The 24332-nt window shown below is 40.9% G+C and overlaps 1 protein-coding gene across 1 annotated transcript in view; it reads left to right on the forward strand.

Moving 5' to 3' along the window:
* The window catches only part of Ehbp1 (EH domain binding protein 1), a 255761-nt gene that overhangs the window by 223860 nt on the left and 7569 nt on the right, over positions 1 to 24332 (forward strand). Inside the window, 1 exon segment of the mRNA XM_032916220.1 lies at positions 23866 to 23965. Coding sequence (XP_032772111.1) covers positions 23866 to 23965 — 100 coding nt within the window.

A 24332-nucleotide genomic window follows, 5' to 3' on the forward strand; every position in this document is an offset into this window, starting at 1 on the left:
TAGGGGTGGTATAAGGGAATAAGTCTGATATGTCCTTTAAATTTTTTAAGCTGCCTCCAAGAAGCACTCCTGCATCATCCCCTAAGCATGGCTGCCCTCTCCTCTCACCACATTTAAAATCTGTATTGCAGCTGTGTGTGCTCATGACTGCTTGGGAGCTTTTGAAAGGTTAGGCTGGGACTGAGCGAGATCCTGTCTCCTGGCTCAGGGACTCAACAGGCCTTTGCCTGTAAGTGCTGGTGGCCCTGCTGTGGTGAGCATCACTGGACTCTGCTTCTCGGTACCCAGGAGCAAGCGCTCAGAAGGAGAAGTGAGACACAATAAAGCATGTCGGTCCTGTCCACTGGGGCATCGATAGCATCTCCTCTCGGCTGCATAGCTCCTTAAGTTCTATTGTTCGTTCTTGCTGTTTATTTCACCTGTACTTTATCAATACAACTAAGAGAGGGACAACCAACCGGTTACAGCCGTACTCCCGAGCTCAGAAACAGTCTAAAGCCGAGACGCTTTATATTCTAAAAGTAGGAGTCCCACTGATATTAGTAAAATTAAATTCCATTTTCATGTGAATGAAGCTTCTGACATAAGTATTTGTAGTGTTAAAGAATAACTTTGTAACTACATGCCATGTAAGAGTTGGAGCAAGCATAGTGTCCCACACCTAGAATCCTAGCAGTGGGGGGGTCCGAAGCAGGCGGATTGCTGTGAGTTTGAGGCCATCCTGGACCATATAGAGGCCAGCCTTGGCTTAAAAAGGGAATTCTGTTTCAACAGATAAACTTGAGGTCAGTATATTTGTTATGTTAGAATTAATAAAATTTGGAAAGTTGCATTTCTATGTATGCCAGACTCTCCTGCGGGCCTCGTTTCTGTAAATTTCAGTGTTACGTGTATCCATAGGCCCAGCTCCTCATCCTCACCCTCGTTTGCCTAAAGATTTAAGCTGGCACACGTGAGATGCATGGAGTACATTTCTTGCTCAGAACACAAACAGCCAGCCAGGCTCTGAGTATATTATCAGGGCAGTTCTTTCAGAAACGTTGCTAAAGAAGCTTAACATTAATTATTGTAACTTTGGGAAGATTACATCCACACCAGCCTTGTAAGAAGCAGCATACACTTCTTGACCTCCAATGCTAGAGCTTTAAGACACAAGAATGGCGTTTCACCAACTTTAATGGGATAAACCAGTATAATCTTGCAGCAGTAAGGAAGGAGAAAGTGTTTAGAGTATAATACTGTCTGACTCTAGCAGGGGCTGCCTGGTGTGTGTGTTGTCATCATAATTCATTTGTTTCTTTTGTTTTGGTTTCTGTTTTAATTATTTAAGGGGGAAAGTGGCTTTATAAAAACAAAACCAGAAAGCAAACAAAAGAAACCCTAGCAGGTTGCTTATTGGCCTTTTCTCTCAGCTGGTAGTTCCACACAAGCCCACGTCTGTCCTGTGTGTAGAAAGACAGATATAAACAGATACACAGCAAGGTAAATACCTAGCACAGCTTTGAGAACTCTAAAACACACGTGTAAAGATGTGGTGTAAATTTGGACATGCCTTTTTAGCGTAGTATCTTATTTCCCAGTTATAATCCCTTCCACACCACGAGCAGGATGAGGGCCAGCAGATAGGCCTCCCGCCTGTCATATTTATGCATTGTGTTTGTGAAAACCATAGTCATTTACCCAAATAAATATAAAGTGTAGATTGTATTTTCTCCATGTGTCCTTAATTTAATTTGTCTTTTTTAGAACTATTCATTCTAAAATAGAGAAATTCTGCATGTCTCCATTGATTTAATTTAGTGCATGAGATACTGGATTACGATTCATTTTAATAACTACATTAAAAAATACATCTAACATTCTTAATTAGAATAATCTCCAAAGCCAGTTAAATGTTTTAGAAGACAAACGGTTTAATTAGCTACCCTCAAAGGTTCCCTTCCCCCATATGTGCAGTGGTCATAAGCTTGGTGTGGGCCTTTCAAGCCGCCTTCAACAATTGGATGAAAAGGGATTTTAGGCAGATTAGAGGGGTGACGCTTTATATGTTGTCCCTAATCATGAGATATGCAGCACCTACAAAGTTTCACAAAGAAATGAAAATTTAAATAAATTTTCCTTTGACAATGTAGTTAGCACAAATTACAGACCAGCGCATCAAGTGATAAGACGACTTAATAATTGTATTCTTTTAGTTGTGGACAGAAGCAAAATCAGTGCATGCTGGGGGACGGGCAAGTGATATGGCAGATTAGCATTGTGACTAGGGTCAGGGCTGCCCCAGAGACCATGCCTTTGTCATGCTCTCCCATGGTGCCAGGAGGGTCTCGGAAATAAATTCAGAAAGTTGAAGCAGGACTGTTTAAGTCGTAATTTTTTTTTCTTCTACTCTGTTTCTTGTTCTTGTGTACTGTATTCCTTCTCAAAGTGATGTTATAAAGGTGTAAATGGGAGGTTTTTCCTTTTGACTTTTACAAACTAGCTTCAGAATTTGAGGGTTTGGGGGCTCTGTAAGGCGGAAAGATCGCTCCTGTATCAGAAGGCCCCTTCCCCTTGGTGGCTTTCTGCTGCTTAGCTTTTAGTAAATATTATTGATGGATGTAAATTTTTAAATTATAACTGGATAGCAAACCGTTAAATAAACCAGAAATAAAATATATAAGGATAACTGGAAAGATTAAGCTCACAACTACATGTTAGCTGTAGCATTTAATTATGTGAGGGTCTGAGCCCCATTAGAATAGTAAACCCATAACACCAAAAAATTAATTTCCCCTTCTACATAAAATACATGTAGCATTTGAAGTCCAGATAGCTTAATTGGGTTTGAAGGGGGAAAGGTCACTTAATTGGTCTATTGAAATGTTAACAGAAACTGATATGCCATCAAATGGACTTTAATGACAGCGGTGCTGGGGCGATGTCTGTATTCACTTGCAAAATTGTTAATTAGGGCACTTTGGTAGTTCATTTGTTTTGTATTGATGTGCTTCATCCAATGAGAAAATCAATTTTATAGAAGAAATTTACGAGGCGTGCTCTAAGTCCCGAGATTATTTTGAATTCTCAAGTGAGTAGTATTATAGTTTAAAGTCACATGTATTTTTCCAGTTGGAAACCTTTGTCTCTTTTCTGGACAGAATGCCTTGTCTGTCCCCACCCCCTCCCTTCTGGGATCACATTCAGGGCCCGCACATCCTGGGCAAGTATTCTCTAACCAAGACGCACCCCCAGCAACAGCAGCCTCCCCCCACCCCGCCCATTTCATAACATCTTGACAGAATTCTAACACCAGTGCACACGTCTGAATTCTGAATCCATCTGAACCTTTGCTGAGCTGAGTAAACCTAAGGCACTGCTATCACTGTTTCCCCTTAAACTAAACGGGAAAGGGAAGGACAGCTGTGGGCAGGACGCTGACTCTCCCTCTAGATCAGGGCGGAGAGCATTCTGGGTGATGTGGTTACTTCACATAAACACTGAGGAAAACTGCTAAACTATTTCAAGAAATGTAAAAATCATTCACTAAATCATGTAAGATTCGTTTATTTTAAAGTTCCAGCACTAAGTTTTGGCACTGTGAGTTCTGTGTGTACGCAATGTGATTTGTACTAATTACTTCCCAGAGCAGCTGTGTGTGCAATAAGGGAAGCTTAAGAACCAACCTCTGAGCACAGATTTCTAATACACTTTATTTTGCACACTTACTACCACATAATTATGAATGTTTGCAGATATGTAGCGTCTTAACAATCATCTAGCCCAGGTGTTCACTTTCACTGATGAAAACCCTAGAGTCTTCAAAGAGGTTGGCTCAGTGCTGTGAAAAGAACTTGCCTCTTCTAGCCTATGTCTGTTCTAGCCATGGCATCACACAATTTTAAAAAAGAAAAAGAAAACCTCAAATACTTAACCCTAAATACTTAAAGAAAAAAAAGTCACAAAGTTTAAAATGTATCTAAAAATGTGCTGCAGCCCGATCTCCGAGAAGATGTTCGCCAAGCGTGTCTGAAGCCCTGGGCTTGCTTCTCAGGGCAGGAGAAAAGAAGCACATACTTGTATTTATGAGTATATGTTGAATTATCTGTTGTCATGCATTATAGCTAAGTGAATTCTTAATCTGTATCTCCTAGATTCGTATTCTAACACATAAAATGAGCTTTCTGCAGTTTAGACTCAAGAATGTAAAATATTATATATAATACATACATATATATATATAAGTTTCTCAGGAAAAGAAGTTGTTCTGAGTTTGTGAATCAATTATCACTTTGTGATAATAAATTTCTTAGGTTCTTGTGGTTTCTGCTTTTAAGTAGTTATCCGTGTATTGTTAATGTTTATGGAAAGAAATTGCTAGTTTTAGACCATGAAAATCCTAGGTGCATTGTGCTGTGCTTGTAAAGTCTTTAGTTAACTTTATGCATCTTGATTTTCTTTCCACATTTCAAACTATATATGTACACGGTGCTTATTTAGCTTGCTAGAATAATCAAAGTTCTAGAACATTTCATTGTGCTGGTATGCAAATGTATTTACATAGCAATAAGTCTAGGTTTCCTTAAAGAGGACAACAGAGCTAAAAACTGAGACTAACGAATGAATGAAAGTCTCTCTAAATCCACTGAATAATGGAGGCGGTGTTAAGGCTAACCACAGTGTTGAACTAAACAGGGGGATTACTCCTGGGCTCTGCATCCGTTGTTTTCTGCCGGGTGGCCTCACTTGTCAAAAAGAGAAAGAGGGAGAGAGACAGAGAAGGAGTTTAACAGACAAACATTCACATGGGCACATGAAGAAAAGAAGTATTCTTAATTCCATCAAAGCTTAAAAAAAAATCAATCATTAATTTATTCTCACTTCAACTCTTGGTCATTTGTGGAAAACATCTGGTCTTTAAATCATAAGAACCCAGACAGCAGCATAGTGAGAACAGCTGTGAGGAGCCATCAGGTTTGATGTGATGGAAAAGGCTGTGTCCGTGTGTATGTCCTGCCTAACACACACTACATGTGCTTTCCTAACGATGCTTCACCCAGTCTCCATTTTGGATTCTAAGGACTTTGAAATGTAATGTGCTTTTAAAACCAGGTTTAAAGATCACTGTACTTGACAGTGGTAATGCTCGTGTCTGTCCAAAGAATTGCTCAACAGAATAATATCTCGGCATTAAAAATCAAAGTAGTTTCTCATAAAGTCTAAATAAAGACTGCAAATAAATATTTTAAAATAGTTTCAGGAAAAGCATTCTATTTTCTACACACCTAAGTAGTTGTTAAAATATTTATTTTAAAGCTAGACTTAGAAAAGAAAACAAACAAAAAAAAATACGTAGGCCTTAGCTACATCTGTTTTAAAATTTGGTGTAACTAGTTCAAAGGATTTTACTTAAGAAACTTGGGTAGAAAAAAATGCATTTACAGAGACTTTTGTAGCTATATTCACATAGCAGAGTGTGGAACTGGGTCACTATGACAACAGTAACATCTTGTTTAAAACTTTAAAGGGAGCAGCAAAACAGTTCAATGCTGGGATATTTATCAATGAACTAAGTTTTAAGTTAGCACAATTTTAAGCACTAACTACGGCCATCTAAGCTACATTGTAGCAAAGTGAAAAATGGGAACCCGGCAGATCTTGTCTGACTTTGCTCTTTCAGTACTAGCAAGCACTTAGGAGGCTGAGGAGAAGGACTGGCCAGGCGAGGCTGAGTTACATAGTGAGTTCCAGTTCAGCCCTAGGCTGCAGCATCCCAGAGCACACAGGCTAAAATGAATGGACTTTCAAGGTATAGGAAGAAAAAAAAACAAAACAAAACAGCCTAACTCAAGCTGTAAGTGAGGAAACTTAGAGCTTAGCTTAGTAATATAAGAAAAAAACCATAATTACGTATCTAATGTATAAAAGTTATCCTTATGCCAACATATCGTCCAATGGCTGTTTACATTATAACCAGATGCTAGTTGATCAAAAGCCTCAGATAGAAATGGTCCATTCTCTTACTGTCCAACAACTTTTTCTGTTCGTGTTTTGTTTGTGGTGCTGTGGATCAAGGCCAGGCTCTCCAGCACCCTAGGCAAGTGCGTCCCCACCTTGGCCTCTCGCACTGCGTTCACCAACAACTTACCTGGACTCTACTCGATACTGCGCTCTGTCATCCTCTGGGCTTCTAATAATGACACATGCTACGAAAGTTCAAGCACTCAGATTTGATTTGATGCTAAGCCTTTGCACAAAGCACTTCTTTTTCATAATGATAAAAAAGCCTCCTTCGACATTTCACTCCTGCCATAAACACGTTATTGTAACAAGGCCGTGTTTCTAAAATATACATTGAAAGTAAATCTAAAAATTTATGTGCCATATGTAGAATTCACTTGTAAAACTTTGTTTAGCCCTCGTTTCAGAGGCACCGATGTCCAAAGAACTGTTAGGATACTAGAGATGAAAGAGAAACCACTTCCAACAGCTTGTGAAACACAACATTTGAAATGGTTCTTTGAGAAGTGGAGAATATGGCTTGCCTGGGGTATCCTAGTTCTCTGGGAAAACGAGCTGTTGACATTCTTTTGGGTCATCATCCAAGATAGGAGAGCAACCACAAGGATTTAGCAGATATATTCATCCCTAAGACCTTTACCCATTTCATTTCCATGAAGAAACATTGGCACTGAATAGAATCACTAATGCAGCACGCTTAGCGTTCACACGAGCCTTACCTGTAAAATGGAGGAGGAGGAAACCAAGTGGGTAATAACTGGAGTTCTAAGAGGCGTTTATTAGCTGCACACCGTAAAGCACAAGCCATTCTGCTCCCCCCACCCCCATGTTACTTTCAGAAATAGAATCACATCAGCTTTTAAATCTCAACTGAATAAATCACTCCTTTGTGTTACTTATTAGTAGCTAATCACAAAATCCTAATGTTTGTTCTGAAAACTACTGGCAATATTTCAGGTTCTTTCTCCCTTTAGAGTAAATGACTGAGGCAAAAGGGAAAAGCAGAACTGTGATAAATTCATCCAGGGTATAGCTAAGACAAGCATACATACTCTTTCTTCTAAATGGTGGAGGGGAAAAAAAAAAACTTTTTGACTCAAACTGGAATGATACTATCTAGGGCTGACCGTGTAGGAAAGGTTCCCACAATGCATTGTATAGACCTAGGGCTAACAAATACCCTGCTGCTTTGAACCCCCCTCCCCTTCCCAAAAGACAAAAGCACAATGAAATGGAAGCTCACCCCGGTAGCTTTCATAGCTTTCAAAATGACAACCTAGGCAAACTCCACATCCCCACCACTCCAATTTTGTCAGAATGCTAATGAGCCTGCTCTGATCTTTACTCGGCTTCCCGTGTTTTCTACATCTTCAAGGACCACATGGTGCTAGCAAAATAAAGACAACTAAATGAGAATTTCGAATGCTTTTTGTGTTAGGACCTGGTGCTTTTCAGTGGACGCACTCGTTGAATATTCTCAACTTAAAAGAGTACAACAGGGGGTTGGGTATGAACTTTTTAGCAGGAGGAAATTTGAACAAAAGTAAATTAGTGAGATGAGGGAAATATGAGAAAAATTTGTGATTAATTTCCACTCCATAATATCAATGACACCCTTAGTCCTCCTCCTCCTCCTCTCCTAACAAGAGATGCTGATAAAAGATGAATGATTCCGTGTTGTTCACAGTGAATGTTTAGTGGGTTTTAATAGCAGCACTCTACATAAAAGGCACCAGGAAGTACTCCGCATTAGCAGTTGAGATCACTAGTTAATAGGATGATGTCTTTCAGCTTTTGTCACAAGATTATTAGAAAGGATGGGTTTCTGCTCTCATCCTTGCCCAGTTTGGAGAGCCTGTTGAGTGCTAAAACACAGGCTCCTTGGTATTGTCTCACACACAAAGCGAGAAACCTTTTAAGGCAACACCTTTTTCCTTTCTACCAGGTGATTTTGTTATTGATCTTTAATCTTCCCCTTTAGCTGTATTAAATGCTCGAAGTGTTCTGCTTCTCACTGCAGCCTTGGCGCTAGCTGTTTGTGTTGATAAATTCATTAATATTAAACAGATGTATGGACAGCAGGGAGGGCTGTGCTTTAGAAAACAGGCACCTAGATTTTGGATTTGTGCTATAGATAACTGTTGGGACTGCTGAAGTAAATTCTGTAGGCCCTGTCTGTAATTCTGTATCTATATCTATCGTGAGGAGCACACCTTTCCTTCTCCTTCCTTCCCTCTGCGATCACTGAGTGTGTGTGTGTGTGTGTGTGTGTGTGTGTGTGTGTGTGTGTGTACACTAGGAAAACGAAGCTAGTTCGTTCCCATCTCTGAGTGTGCCCATATCTAGAAAAGATAACTAGGAACCAAGACTGACTTCAGTTTTACATGCTAAGATATGTGACCTTGGGGTTAAACTGATGTCGGACAACCAAGAGGTACCCAGGAGAAGACATTTGATGAGTCTAAAACCGTGACACCTATCAGATTTGGGTAGAGACTTTCTTGTCTAGTATTTTTTACATTTAACACATAAATTTGTTGTTTCTATGTACTGTTATTTTGAATTTTCTTATATCCTGAAACATTTTATTTTAGTTTGTTGGAGTACTGTTAAAATTGCTTAACTGTTGCCTCTTAAGGTAATGCAGGTTGTCCCACTTCTAGCATCGTGAACGAGAAAATCCTGCAGGAGTAGGAACAACTTGGACAGCCATGGTTCATAGAGTTTAATAGAAAGTAGAGGCAAAATCCCAAATTCCAGCACAGTGTCTCATAACTTGCTAACTCCATATTTGCTTATTCATTTTTGGTGTTTCTGCGTCTCTAAAATGTCCTCATTTTGTCTTGATAAACAATGAAATGTTTACTTCCGTGGAAATTACAGTGCCTCTTAAAGGAAACCAGGTCATCAGGAGAAGACACAGACAGGAGGACTTGTTAGAAAGATGGCCTAAGGTTCTGATGTTATCACACAGTTAGCTGTAATCAATAATTACTATATTGAATCTGTATTATAAGGAAACAGCTTTTAAAGATAATATTTTGTATATTAGGTGCTTATTAGTAAGTGTTTAATCGGTTTCCAGAGACAAGGAGCCATATACTTTGACAGACTCCAAAAGTAGGTAGAATTACCTTTTCGGAAGTAAAATGCTAACACATTTTTGGTAATTTGGTACTAGAGATCTGCCTTGTATATCTGTTGATTTTTAACTGCATGAAGATTTTACTTATTTTATGTCACCTGAATCTATCACTTCCATATTATAAGAAGTTAGGATTCTGTTCAGTTATTTCATTATAAAGAAAAGGGAAAAGGCACAGTAGTACATGTCAAGCAGTTGAATCCTGTCGGTATCCTTGATTAGCTGAATCCCAGCGACCTGAGAGAGCAGTGAGCCAGAGCCCAGCTTTCTAAGGCTTCCTTTTGTTTTTGTTTCGGAGTGTTGGGAATTGAAGGAGGTGTATGCTTGACCAGCACTCTCTTGTTTGAGAAATACTCCTAAAACTTTCAAGGTTTCTATATGAACTTTCTCTTCTGAGTTCCTAACCATAAGGAACCAAGACCCATCCATCTTGCACTGTAAATTAGCATAATTTTCCAATAGGTTTTTTTTTTCAGTAGTCAGATGTATACCATCATGTCAAAACACTCAGTCCTCACTGCTATGAGTCAGAACCCTCACTGAGCAGGATGGTGTCCAGGGGCTTACTCTACTGTTGGCTATTTTCACTCCTACGTTTCCAAGCTCAGCTCAGCTCAGCTCAGCTGTGAGCTTCAGTTTTCCACTGTAGCCATGAATGCAATAACCAAACCTTATAGCTTTGAACATCCATCCGAGGCCTGAGAGAAGAAGTCAGTGGCAGAGAGAGCGCTTGCCTCGGATGCAGGAGGCCCTGGGGGTCTTAGCACTGTGTAGTTGGTAATCCCTGTGTCAGCCCCGCCCTCCTGGGTCATTCTACTGCCATCCCATCTCTCACCAACTTCGGAAATTTTCCTCATCCTTTGTTCTCTCTGTACTTAGAAAGCTATTATCATACTTTGGAGGTTTCCTTCTCTCTTTCTCTCCAGGATCTCGCTCTCTCTACCTGTCATTTGGGCCCCTTGAGGCAAACCAATAAAGTGTGTCTGAAGTGGCAGCACTCAATAGCTGACTTAAATTTACACAGTAAGTTTTGGATCATAGAAGAAACCTCCTATTCTGAAACACAAAGGGCCCCCAAAGGTTCTCCCCTCTGGCTTTAGTTCTGTTTCTGGCTCTCACTGGATACCCCAGGTTTTTATTCTATAGTCTTAAGTGGAAATTCTCATCTGCTGACTCATGTTTATTCATTTATCCAGAAAAACAAATGTATATAATTTCTGCCAGTGATTTTTCAGACGGTATTTTTCCATGCCTAGAAACTTTGACTCGAAGATGTAAAATGTGACTTCAAACCTAAGGAAGGATTGTTTGAAACTTGCTGTTGCCTGATGTGGTGTGTATACTTACTCAAGGCTGCAGTGGATTTTTTTTTAACATTTAAGAAACTAGACATTCCAGGAAAATGTTTCTCTTTTTCTCAGCAACTATCTATGACATAAAACTCAGGCGTTTGAACTGATTTGGCAGCAGCATTTTTTTTTCTGAATGTGAAATTAGATTTGTATAATGTCATGCCAATGCTAAAACAACATGCCGTACATGGAAATTCACCCTTTTTCCTTTTAAGAAAAATTAATCTCAGCGATTTCTTTGTGAAAAGACCAAGACAGTGGTTCTCAAACTTTTACGTTAATAAAAATAAAGCAAGCAAGCAAACAAACAAAAAAAAATAAAACCCAACCTTAGTATGCTGCAACCCTGTAAGCAGCACTCGGGGGCTGAGCCAGGAAGAAGGCTGAGTTGGATCGCCGCCTGACTGTATAGTGAGTTCCAAGCCAACCTGAGCTACATGACAGGACCCTGAACTAAAAGCAAAAACCAACAGCGAAGACGCCCCCAGTAGCTGTTAAATATACAGCTTCCTGTGCCCTGCTGAAAAGAGCCCGGTCCAGTGGGTCCTGGTGGGGCGTGTCAGTTAAGCACGCCATGTCAACTGAAGGGCATAGATTCCCACTGGAATCTAGGTGGTGATGGTCTTAGACAAGTGTTAACCTTTCTGGGTCTCTTTTTCTCATTTATTAAACACAGGGAAAGGGAGCTGATGATACCCACTTCAGAAGGCTATAGGTAGGAGTCAGGACTCACAAGGCAAAAGGGGACAGACTGGCTCTGTCAGCATTTCCGTGCTGGCGTTTCTACCTTCCGCTGTGCACTCCTAACGTGCACGTCTCTCATCTGTAGCAACTCTCCTTGTCCCAGCACTCTCTCCCAGCCCTCCGATGTGCCCATATTTCTCCCAAGAAATGCCAGAACATGTTTGGGAATTTGGCATAACACTGGAAAGCCGTCTTAACTGTTGGTGGATTTTAAACCCTAGGCTATATATAAAAGTAACTGATGAATATTTGTATGGATACCAGAATTTTTTTTCCTGTAAAATAAATAACTAGGAGAAAGAAGCCTTAGTATTGTTTAGTTTTATGTATTTGCCACTGCTGGGTATTAAACCTAGGACTCCGTATGTGCTGGTCAATAGCACCAAGCTATTTAACCCAGTAATTTGTGTGTTGATGTTGTTGTTGTTGTTTTGTTGTGTTTTATACTCAGTAAATGAGTCTTAGGAGGCCCATACAAACTGGCTAGTGTAGTGTATTTTGAGAAATTATCTTTAGGACATTCTGTAAAAGTCAAATTTACATACATGCTGTCCCCTCTTCTGTTTGATCTCAGTGTAATAATAGAATCTTAAGCAAGGCTTCACTCATGATTTGGCCAAGCGTGTGGCACACACCTTTAATGTCAGCACTTGCCGGAGAGACGCAGACAAATCTCAAGTTCAGGGCTAGCCTGCTCACGTGCTTGCTCGATTTAGACAGACAGACAGACAGACAGACAGACAGACAGACAGAAAGAAAGAAAGAAAGAAAGAAAGAAAGAAAGAAAGAAAGAAGATAGGTAGGTAGATGGATGGATGATTGATAGACAGACAGACAGACAGGGATAGTAAGATACAGAACAGCCAGAGATTAGCAGTGTGTGGCTTGTCTTCTCGGCTATGAGCATGCTCTGCTCCAACATTCCTCTCTGGTTTCACAGAGTGGAACACTTTTCTTTAAAAATATAAAAGTACCTTGTAGTGACAGCAGGATAGACGTGACTCTCACTAGGTCATTTTTGCATTGTGTCTGGTAACCTTGTATTTGTTATTCAGGCTTCCAGAGTTCTCCTCTTGAGCACAGTTCTTTTGTGGACACTTCTTTTTCTAGTAGACATATAATTACAGTCTTTCTTTTAGATGTTAGTTACGTTTTTAAATACTTTTCATAGACCTTTAAATGCTTTACACATGAAAAATTAGACATATATAGTCACCATATCTTTTTCTTGTCACTTCTGAGCTAGAATATTAAAGGCATTCATACATGGAAAGGAGTTACTGCCTCAGGAAAATTTTGTGATAAAAGTTAAGAAAAATTACTGATGTCAGAGAGAGGGGTTGTGTGTGTACATGCATGCAGGCACATGTGAGTGTCAGCCATGGTGATTCCTCAGGGGCCATTCATTCATTTGCTATAGCATCTCTAGGATCTGAGGCTTGTCACCTACACTCAGCAGTCTGGCCCCTGAGATGTAGAAGTCTATCTCTACCTCTCTCCATCACTGGGATTATAAGTAGTGCAGGTCACCACACCTGGCTTTCTGCATGAGGATCCAACATAGGTATGTGCTTTAAAAAGGGAGCTGTCGTCTCATCCCGAGTAATTGTTATACACTTTAAAGGCTTTGTGTTACAAATTAATTTTTAAATTATTTTATTTATTTGCATTCCAGTCATTGCCCCCCTCCACTGGTCCCCCCCTCCCACAGTTCCCCATCCCATTCCTCCTCCCGCTTGCCTTGAAGAGGGTGCTCCTTTCCCCTCCCACCAACTCCCCCCTCCCTGGGGCCTCAAGTCTCACCAGGATTAAGACCATCGTCTCCCATTGAAGCCAGACCGGGTAGACCTCTGCTACATATGTGCCAGGGACCTCAGATCAGCCCGTGTATGCTGTCTGGTTCGTGGCTCAGTCTCTGGGAGCTCCCTGGTATCTGGGCTAGTTGAGACCGCTGTTGACATTTTGTCCTACTGATGGTGTCTTTTGCCATACATAAGCTTTTCAGTTTTAAGAGGTCTCATTTATCAATTGTTATTCATGGAGCTTGAGGCTTTGGTGTTCTGTTCAGGAAATTTCCCCATGTGCCAGTGAGTTCGAGGCTCTTTCCCACTTTCTCTTCTATTAGATTCAGAATATCTTCATTGAATTCTATAAAGTCTGTGATTTCTTCCTTTGTTTCTTCCCAGACCAAGTTATCATTGAGCAGAGAGTAGTTCAGTTTCCATGAGTGTGGGTATTTGGGTGAACTTCTCACCAATGTCCTTGGTCACTGAGGACCTCCTGGGAAGTATGCATGCTGCAGTGTTTCAGCAGGTATTGGCTGGACTCTTGATCTGGCCCCAGTGGGGAAGTGGGCCAAAAGGAAGATAGAACTCAGGGACAGGGGAGGGCATAGGTCCTGAGCCAGCTGGGCTATGTGGGTGTGCCAGCCGGTGTAGCTCTTTGGGCAAAATTCTTACCTGTGTTCTTGGTCACTGTGGACCTCCTGGAAAGCATGCAGGCTGTAGCATTTGGGTGGATATTGGGCCAGGCTGCTGATCTACAAATTAATTTTTAATGTGTGCTTTTTTTCCCCTGTATTTCTAGAAACTTGTAGAAAAATAAATATTAATCAATAGCCTAGAGTTTGATATAAATATAAATAAATACACACACACTCACACACACAATACACACACACTCACACACATTCACACATTCATACATACACTCACACACACACACATACACACATTCACACATTCATACATACACACACTCACACATACATACAAACATACATACACACATATACACACTCACACATACACACATTCGCACATTCATACATACACACACTCACACACACATACAAACATACATACACACATATACACACTCACACATTCACACATTCATACATACACACACTCACACACACATACAAACATACATACACACATATACACACTCACACATTCACACATTCATACATACACACACTCACACACACATACAAACATACATACACACATATACACACTCACACATACACACACTCACACACACACTCACACACTCACACTCATACACACACACATGTATTCACTTAGTTACTTTCTAAGCTAGCTTAGTCTTAGTTGCCTACAGTCCTGGACACCAGAGAGACTAAGGCAGAAGGACACAAGCACTTGAGGTCAGAAATTCTAGATCACAGTGGGGGACATAACAAGACCCCATCAACAATAAAATGCAAAAAGAAATGAAAAGAGGAAGAATGTTGCTTTCCTAGGTATCCACCCTCAAAATAAGGATATGCAAAGGTTCCCTTTTGTTTGTAAGATGCTGGCCTAGTTGGGTTGATGTATGAAGGTGAGGGTTCGGAGAGTTACCAGCACCTTGCTCTGAGTGTCCATTGCATGGCCTGACTGGTTGATTTGGTCTCTCCACCTTTCCCCCTTCCAGAGCTGCGACACCAACCTCCATGCAGGTTCGCTCTGCACTAAAAGTGTCACTTAAGGCCCAAGCTAAGAGCTGTAGAAGGTGCTTCCTCCTGCCAATATCTGGTCCCTCGTGAGAGGTGGTATTGGGTGGGCAGCTTATGGTCATAGTCACTAAGGGACCTGGTTTTGTAGGAAGACTAAAGATGTAAAACAAGAGAGACATTTAGATTGATAAATCTTTTTATTTAGTGAATTTAGTTTTAAGCCCCTAAAATTAAGATTTTGTGTAATGTGGATTTATATAGACTTATTTGCATTGTTTTTTTAAAATAAAAATTGTATTTCTAGCATAATTTTCTGGAGAAATAAATCCCTACACACACACACACACACATACCCACACACACACACACTCCATTACTGAGGCTCAAACCCTAAGCTATGTCTCCAGATGAGAAATGAATTATTAAACTACTCATAAACATTTTAATTTCTCATGAGAATAAAATTAAAGGAAGCCAAAACTTGGCATTGTAATACCATTTATTTTGAATTGAGTGCTTATTTTATTTTATTCTTATTCTATTGTTGCAATAGGCTCTTCCTATGTTGCTTAGAATGTCTTCAAATTCATGTTCTCAAGCTTTCTCCTCCAACTTTTACTTCCTGAGGAAAAGGAAAAGCCCTTACACTTGGCTTTCTCAAGTGCTTGCTTTAAATCAGAGCAAACGATTGAGAATCAGTAAAATTGTATTAATATCACAGTTCAAAAGTAGTATTCTGGGGTTGGGGATTTGGCTCAGCGGTAGAGCGCTTGCCTAGCAATCGCAGGCCCTGGGTTCGGTCCCCAGCTCCGAAAAAAAAAAAAAAAAAGTAGTATTCTGCTCTTGAAAAAACTTCCAAATATCCATAGGCCAAGAGAGCTTGGTTTCAGATGATAAATTTTATTAAAGTGTTTCTTCTTTTAGTAGACACTGTTTTGTTTGTTGTTTTTTGTTTTGTTTTGTTTTGTGTGGCACTGGGTAGGGTTCAAATCCAGGGTTTTAAACTGCTAAGTATGTACTATATATTGGATTTCCCAAATGCTCCTGAATTTTCCTGAGAGTTATCAGTGTAAAGTAGGCAGCTGTTTAGCTAAGCGCAGTGCTAATGATTGTGAAGTGATAGGCTATGAAGAACCAACCGACTGTGGGGACGATGGCTCCCATCCCTTTTGAGGAGGCTGCAGCTGTGAAGAAACACAACATTAGGCCTCACGCCAGAATGTTAGAGATTGCCTCATGAGATTTAGGCCAGACTCCAAAGTGGACTCTTGGAACATCATGCTGTTCATCAGATTAAGAAAGATAAAGTTTTGTCCTGAGGGCTGGAAGAGATGTAAGGATACCTGTTGTTGGGAAGTCTACAGATTCTGGAAGTATGATTCTCCATGCATTTCTGTGTGAAGAAACTGCTGGTAGCAAGAGGACCTTTAAACCTGCTAACCAGAATGTGCACAGCCTTGGAAAGTGACTGCAGGTGTGCAGTGTCAGCCTGTAATGCCAGTCGCATGGCCTAGTGAAGGGCCAAAGTTACGATCAGCCTTGGCTACATATCAGACCCTCTTTAAAGTGTAATAAAGGGTTGGGGGTTTAGTTCTCTGAAGAGTGCTTGCCTCACATACATGGGGCCCTGGGGTCTGCTCCTAGCACCTTTCATACCAAGTCTGGTGACTCTGTCCTGTGATCCAGGCCCTTGGAAGGTAGAGGCAAGAGTCAGCAGTTCTAGATATCCCAGGCTACATTGTGAGTTTGAGGCCAGCCTGAATGATAGAAGGCCTGTGCAACGGCAGAAGAGGAGGAGGAAGTTGAAGAAAGGAGAATGACTGAGTGAATAAAAGCACTTGCTGCCAAGCCTGAGAACCTGAGTTCAATTCCCAGGACCCACATGGTAGGAGAGAACCAACTCCTGCAAGTTGCCATGGGCCCATGCAACAAATAAATATGAAGTAAATTTGAAATTCAAGCAATGGAGAAAACTGAAAGTGTTGGTAACTCGTAGCACTCTCACGAGTGGGGAAGCTTGAAAAAATGATAGAAAAGATCTTTTAGACAGATTGATCCAGAAAATATATATAAAAACATTAAAAATTGCATGCTCAGCCAAGCGCACACCTTTAATTCCAGCCCTCGGGAGGCAGAGGCAGGTGGATCTCTTGAGTTTGTGCCTAGCCTGGTCTACAGAGTGAGTTTCAGAACAGCCAAGGCTACATGGAGAAACCCTGTCTCAATAAAGCAAAGCAAAACAAAACAAAACAAAACAAAAATCCATGCTCTGGGCTGGAGAAATGGCTCCGCAGTTAAGAGCACTTGTTGCTCTTACAGGGACCCGTTTCAATTCTCAGCACCCAGTAATGTCTCACAACCACATGTGTAAAGAAATACCGTGCCTGCTCGAGGCCAGTAGAGTGCCTGCTTAGCATGTGTGGGATAAAAGGAAGGAACAGTAGGACTTGCACCTTCAGGCTCATAGCGTGTTACTAGCATACTTATTTATGTGGTTAGGTCTGGCTGATATTTGCATGGAGACTCAGAAAACTTCTCCACATATGAAAAGATACCATCATACCTTCTCTTAGTGGTTGTAATTATTGATTATTCTGTTATATTTAATATTAGAAATCCAGGAAAGATGCTGAAGCTTGAGTAAAAACATAACTAAATAAAACATACATAGTCGAACTCCTCCAAGAAGAAAAGAAGTAAATGGTTTTACCAGAGACGGAGTGTTTGTTGGTGTCCTACTTTGGTTTCTACTGCTATGACAGAACGCTTGGTGAGCAAAGGATTTATTCCAGCTTACAGGTTACAGTCCATGGTTGGGAGAATCCAGAGCAGGAACCCAAGGTGGGAGCCTGGAGGCAGGAATCGAAGCGAGAACGTTTCTTCCTGGACTACCCCCAGCCCGGGCTCTCTGTGCACTGGCTTTCCTAGGCAGCCCAGGAAACATGAGTCCTGATGTTAACCAGTTATCAGCTTAACTCAGGCTTGCTCAGGGCAGCTACAGATTGCGAAGTTCTGTGTGGATATTGCATTGAGGGGTTGAGCCCTCCCTTTTTGTAGGTTTGTTTGTTCGTTTGTTTGTTTGGGTTAGGGTTTAGTGTTTTTGTTTTTTTAAGCTGAGAACCAAAGACTTCCTAGTGCCATTATATTTACAGACTTAAAAACGTCCAGTCCTAGGCTGAGGTTGTAGCTCAGTAGTGATAAAGTGTTGCCTGGCATATGAGAGGCCCTGGGTTCCAGTGCCAGCCTCGGGGTGGGTACTGCATGTTTCCCAGCCTTTGGCAGCAGGAGCAGGAGGGCTGCCCATGTCTGAGGCCAGCACGCTTTACACAGTGAGTTCCAGACTAACCAGATTATCATACAGAGAAAACAAGACCAGAAAGTACCCAAGGCGTGTGCTTTAAAAATGGTAAAGGCTGGGTTAGTGAGACTTCTCAGCAGGAGAAGGAGCCTCCTGCCAGGCCTGATAAGGTTGCGTGTTTAGGACCCAATGGTGGCAAGAATGAACCAGCTTCAGCAAGCTGTCCTTTGACACCTATGTGGACACTGGCATGCACATGACCACACAAATAAAATACAATTTAAAAATCCTTTAAAGCCGAAAACCCACTTTCCCCATGGGTTTTCCGAGGAAGGTTTTTCTTCATTATTTTATTTCTCTTGAGACATTTTTCTTCATATTACATCAGTTTGTATTTCAAATTATAATTCCGTACTTTTACCTTTTTGAAATAGCCAATAAATAAACTTTTAGATGTACTCTACTAAGTACCTGTGATTTCCAGTCTTAAGATCTCTCTTTCTCATTTTAAGCATCAGCTGAACCCCAGGATCTGCTTTATTCTTACATTTTCCAAACTCACTAGTTGTGAGTGACGGCCACTCCCGGTGGCTGTGGCCGAGGCTGTGTTCTGTAGGTAACAGTGACACTCTTCAGTTGCACAAATGTGTTGTTCTACTGTGGCCTGCATTTTCTCACCTTTCCTGCTTATGACCAATGGCAGGCTTACTAACTATGCACTCATTAAAGAAACCCTAGCTCCAGCTTTCCCTGATGGAACTGTGGGACAAGAGCCTCTGAGCCCTTCGGGAAGTGTCCCCAGTTCCTAGCTCCATACCATGCCTGCTGCCAGGGCCCTTTCGTTAACCATTAGCACGGCTTGGCTTGTAATTTAGTCCTGCATGCTACACTAAGAGCTTTACACGGGTCTCTATGTTCCGTCATACCAAGTCTCAGTTAATGCAAGATTTTGATATCAGCATAATGTTTATACTGATAAAACACCATCTTACAGGAGGTCCGTGAAGCTTATGAATGGGCAACTCCAGAGCTGTACTGTAGGCATGGCTTGGTTCTGTTGCCATCAAAGTCTTGCCCAAATGATCGTTTTTTTAAATGAGAGAGAGAGAGAACAGTTAGGTAGGTAAGGAGTTGGGAGGGGGGGTCTGAGTGGAGTTGAAAGAGAGAGAAACCATGATTAAAATTTGTATGAAAAATTACATGTATGAACTAGAAAAATGGCTAAGTGAGTAAAGGCACTTGCCTAACAACTGGAATTCAGCCTAGTACCCACACAGAGGAAGAAGAGAACTAACTCCTAAATGCACTCCATACACACACACAAATAAATTTAATAATTTCCAAATGCTGAATCCTTATGAAAAGATACCTCCAGAAACTTTGACATTCCTAAATACACAAAAATGCATGTAATTACATGTGTGCATGCATGTATGTGTATATGTATTGTGTGTATGCATGTATATATGTGTATATCTATATGTGTGTATGTGCTTGAATGTATGTATGTGCATATATGTATATGTGTGTATTATATGTGTGTATGTTATATATATGTGTCTGTATATATGTCTAAATGTGTATGCATGTATGTGTGTATATGTGTCTGTATGTATATATATGTATGTATGTGTGTACATGTGTGTATATATGTGTATATGCAAGTGTGTATATGTGTATGTATGTATATGTGTATGTGTATATGCGTGTGTGTGTGTGTATGTGTGTGTGTGTGTGTGTGTGTGTGTGTAATTTTGTTCAACTCTTCATGTCTGCCTTAACACTATTCCTCTGCCGTGTCTGGAGTCACGTTTGAGTCATTTCCGTGATGAGACTGGAGAGAGCTTTAAGGCAGAGAGACTGTCCAACACAAACCAGGAGATAGGTGTGAGCTGGTGGGGTGCTGTCCATCTGCAGAGAAGGTTCGAGATTCCAGTGTCCTTACTCTGACGCGCCTAATTGATTTCCACGTAGACAGTGATCTGCTCTGTGAATGGTTTCTAGAAGAGTAACTCACTTTTTTTCCTCCCGTGTATGAAGTATGTTCAGTGTCTCTTAAATAAATAAAGCTTTGGCATTCGCTAACTGTGCTAAATGCCTCCGTGTCCCTGGTTAGGGCGGCTACACAACCTGAAATTCGTTTAAGGTCTCTCAGCAGTGTAGTGTGGGCTGGTGTGTGGGTCAGTGATAGAGGGGCCATGAATGAGGGCCAGGGTCCGAATCCTATCACTGCAGTATAAAATAGAAGAGGTCCCGATTTGGAACCTCACTCTCCTTTATTTTAAAACCTTGAAAGCCCTGCTTCTGAAAAGAATAAGTGAAAACCACAGATAAGTTATTGGAGGAGTGAGTTCCTGAAAGAAGTCACACCTTAGTGTTCAGTCTCTGATGAGTTGGGATATGAGAGTGATTGCCATCCTCCTGCCGGCCTGCACAAGGCTCTGGAGTGACCGCTGCTCCCCCAGCAGGAGAAGGGTGTGAGCCTCACTGACGGTCCCTCTCCAGCTCTCGTCCCTGGAGACTGAGTGTTTGCACAGCTCACACTCCAGCCACAGTGACTGATTAAAACAGCCACTGATGTGAGGACATTTGATAGCCAAAAAGACGCCTCATTCCTGCAGGAAACATAATACAGACCTCCTCAAGAAGACAAACCATGCTTTATATATTTGTTGCTAGAGATCACAGTAGTTTTACGGTGAAAGCTCCTTGTTCTTTGTGATGTCCGTATTGGTGTGCGCTCCATCTCAGCTCAGGTCTCTAGTCATCCTCTACCCCACAGAAGCCTTCCACAGTCCGCTTTGCATCTTCCAGGTTAAGGAACTAAAGAGAATTTAGGATTTACAGAAGTGGTAGCATTGGCTCTGCAGTGATGAAAACGTAGTTGTAATTATAAATTTAAAATAATTTTGAAAGAGGAGGTGCTTACAAGGTAAGGTTAAACAAGATTAAACGATTTGTGGGCATTTTAGAATGGCAGTCTTCATTTTAAGCTACAGTGTAAAGTGCTTTATTGTGCGATTAGGTATTGTGGCAGAAGCTAAAACTGCCTTTTCTATCACCGTGCCAGAATACAACCTCTTTTTCTTTCTGCACTAACAAGACTGCTTCACCACCACAGCCCACTCTAAGTAATTAAATCAATCCTTTGTACTTACCGTATTCTCCTCTAGTGACGGTACTAGATCTGATTATATGCTTCATGCATATTCAAAGTACCGCGCTGACAGCTCTTTAATGAGCTCTTACTTAATCAGTATGAACAATGTTCATCTTGTTCTTTTTTCCTCGTGCATTAGAGCTAGGAACAGTTGGGAAAAATGAAACATCCAGCATTCATTTGAAAAATATATTGTACTTTGAAAAGTGTCTAAGCGGAGGAAGTTGCATTCTGCCCTTTAAAAGTCTGATGGACAAATTGGATTACTAGTATTGGATTAAATAACAAATGGTTAGAGGAGAAATGAGAAAAGCTCACTGTGATCAGAGGCTTTAATATTTTTTGTTGCTTATAAAGCTAAAGGGGTCTTTAACCAGTTATTAAAGTCAGGATTAATTTGTAATGGTTCAACTTACTGGCTTTTAAAAGCTTTTAAATTTAAAAAATTTTAAATCCCTATAAACAATAGTGTACTGATATGTTAGAAGAAACTTTAATTTTTTTATTATTAGGCTGAGTATAGATTTCTGTCACTGCATACTACCTCAGATAAGGATTAACGACACTAAATGTTTTTTTCAGTGAACAGAAGTAAGCTGGATAGTAGTAATGTGTAAATGCATCTTTACGTACTGTCAGGTTTATTTCCTTTTGAAACATGGGGGTTTATTATTTATTTGTTTATTTCCTAACAATTATGGGGATATCTTTCATTCTTACCTAGAAATACAGACATGAGTTAATGAGAAAATCACACAGTTCCACAGCAACATTGTTAAATGTAGGAAGCAGGGCTCCATTGAAGAAAATGATGTTAATGTAAGAGTAGGCTGGCTGCTTCTAGCGTTGCCTGAAAGCCTCAATTATAGGCTAAGTTAAACTCAAAACAAAGTTTTAATATATCTGTGTCTCTGGAAGCCACTCGAGTTATAAACACGAGAATCGGATCTTTAATCAGAAAATGGGTGATCTTAAATCTACGCCTACTAATATCGCACACATGTGTCAGTTCGCTGATCAAAACGCTTCCACCAGGATACATTTGGCCTTTTTCCAAACTGCAAGCTTTTTCTCAGCTTTTTCTTTTTACTCTTTCTCCTTTGTTGCTTCCCAGGGATTTGTGCCTATCGCAGCCTGTGTCACATGACCAGTGTCGAAGTCACATGGTCCAAACTGAATACCAAACCAGCTACCCTAAAGGAAAGAGGAAAAGTCCTATAAAACAATAAAGACTTCTGCTGAGTCTCTGAAAGAATCTATCTTAGGTTGTCACACGTCGAGTTCTAACAACATGTAGTGACCAGTGCAGGTCACTCTTCTTCCTGAAGGCAGGGCAGCATCCTGAAGTTCATGCACAGCCTCTGCATACAGACCTGCTTCGAGGATTCTAGAAATTTGTATTAATGCTGAAGTAGTTTAATTATGGCATTTCCCTAGTTTATAAAATAAATATTTAGGCAATGTGACAAAATACACACTAGGTTATCATATGAGATCCCCTCACTGAAGTTAAGACTTCTGTCTGTAGACAGGATGTAGGGCAGTGTGCCCGAGAAGCGCACCTGTCTGCAGCAGGCCCACTTCTGAGGTTCTGAAGTGAGGAGGCTGAGGGGCTCCAGTCAGACTCTTCAGATCCAGTGACAGCTCTGACTGCTGGAACTCTTTAGTAGACGCAGTGTCCTCAATTTGCAAATGGAACTGTCACACCCAAGAAAATGAACAGAACAGTCTTTTTAGGAATATTCAGTTAGACCTTTAAGTTTATCCTGTGAACGTTGTACAGAAATTGGAATGTTAATATTAAATAATGGATTGGCAAAGCAATAAAACAACCATAGGTGAAGCTTGAAAGGAGAAAAGGTGAAAGGATTGAAGGTCTGACCTGGTATAATTTGAAAGGTGAGAAAGAAAAGTGTGCCCCCCAAAAAAGGTATCTTTCTTCACTACAAGTGTCACCTGCACATGGCTGTCCATGACCAATGTCAAGGGTGTGTGTCCTATAACCGCAGTTCTGTGTGGCGAGCAGAAGACGAAGCTCATGGAAAAGTGCCTCTGGGCTGGAGCCATCACAAGCCGAATGTTAGAGTGTCTCTTTAATGGAATTTTTTTAAATGCTCTATCCATCAGGATGACTTTTCCCACAGAGAGCTGTGTGTCTTTCTTGCAGTCTTGTTTACAGTATACTTAATGACGTGTAAGTGGTTCATCTTTTAGAGTCAGTGAGTCCTCGTGGTACACACACATAAGGTATTTTACTTTCCAGGAGGAAAGCAAGAAGTTGTTAAAAGTAAACACTTTCACGGCATCTCTGGGCTCCCTGCTAGCCTGAACAATGCTCATAATAATTTTTATTAAATCACGACCCTGTGCCTGTCAGCACCCTGCATTCCTCACTGAAACACAATAGCGAGTCTGCCTCTGGGAGGGTTTAGAAGGTGAGCGTACTGTTTATGGGACTTGGTGTCAGAACGCTCCACAGGTAGGTTCAGAGGACTAGAACTCATGCTATGTAAGTACCAGCTCCGGAAGGCCGGCCTCTGGGTTGTTAAATGCTGCTCTGTTTCAGGCCTGGACCCGAGTCTTACAAGCAGTGCACTGTGCACATTTGGAGCACCTCAAACATTTTCCAAGTGAAAAGTTGTGCTGAACTGGTTTTTGGCTTGCAGGGTGTCACATAACACTGCTCTTTGTGATCTGCAGGAAGGAACACGGAAGAAGAGGAAGCTATGATGCAGGAATGGTTCATGCTCGTCAATAAGAAAAATGCCTTAATAAGGAGGATGAACCAGCTCTCCCTCCTGTGAGTACCCAGCCTGACAGTGGCCAATCTGGGGCTCTCTGTCAGTGCCTTCTTTGGGGTTTAATATTTACTAAACTTAATTTGTTTCCTTTCCTTAGAATGCTAGTATATAAAAATACTCATCTGAACAGGAAGAAGTTGTAGGTGGACTGATAGACACTGGGGGAAAGTGGTTTTTAAAGTCAAGAAATAGGGAACAATTTTTTGGTGTAAAGTATTTTTAAATTTTTATTTACTATTGTATGTGGATGTGCGCACAGGTGAGTGTGTACATTAGTGTGCACCCTGCAGTGGGAGTATAGAGACCAGAAGATAAACTTTGTGGAGTTAATTCTCTTCCTCCACTTTACTTGTGAGTTCTGGGAAA

The sequence above is a fragment of the Rattus rattus genome, chromosome 11 (assembly GCF_011064425.1).
Source record: "Rattus rattus isolate New Zealand chromosome 11, Rrattus_CSIRO_v1, whole genome shotgun sequence".
NCBI lineage: Eukaryota > Metazoa > Chordata > Mammalia > Rodentia > Muridae > Rattus > Rattus rattus.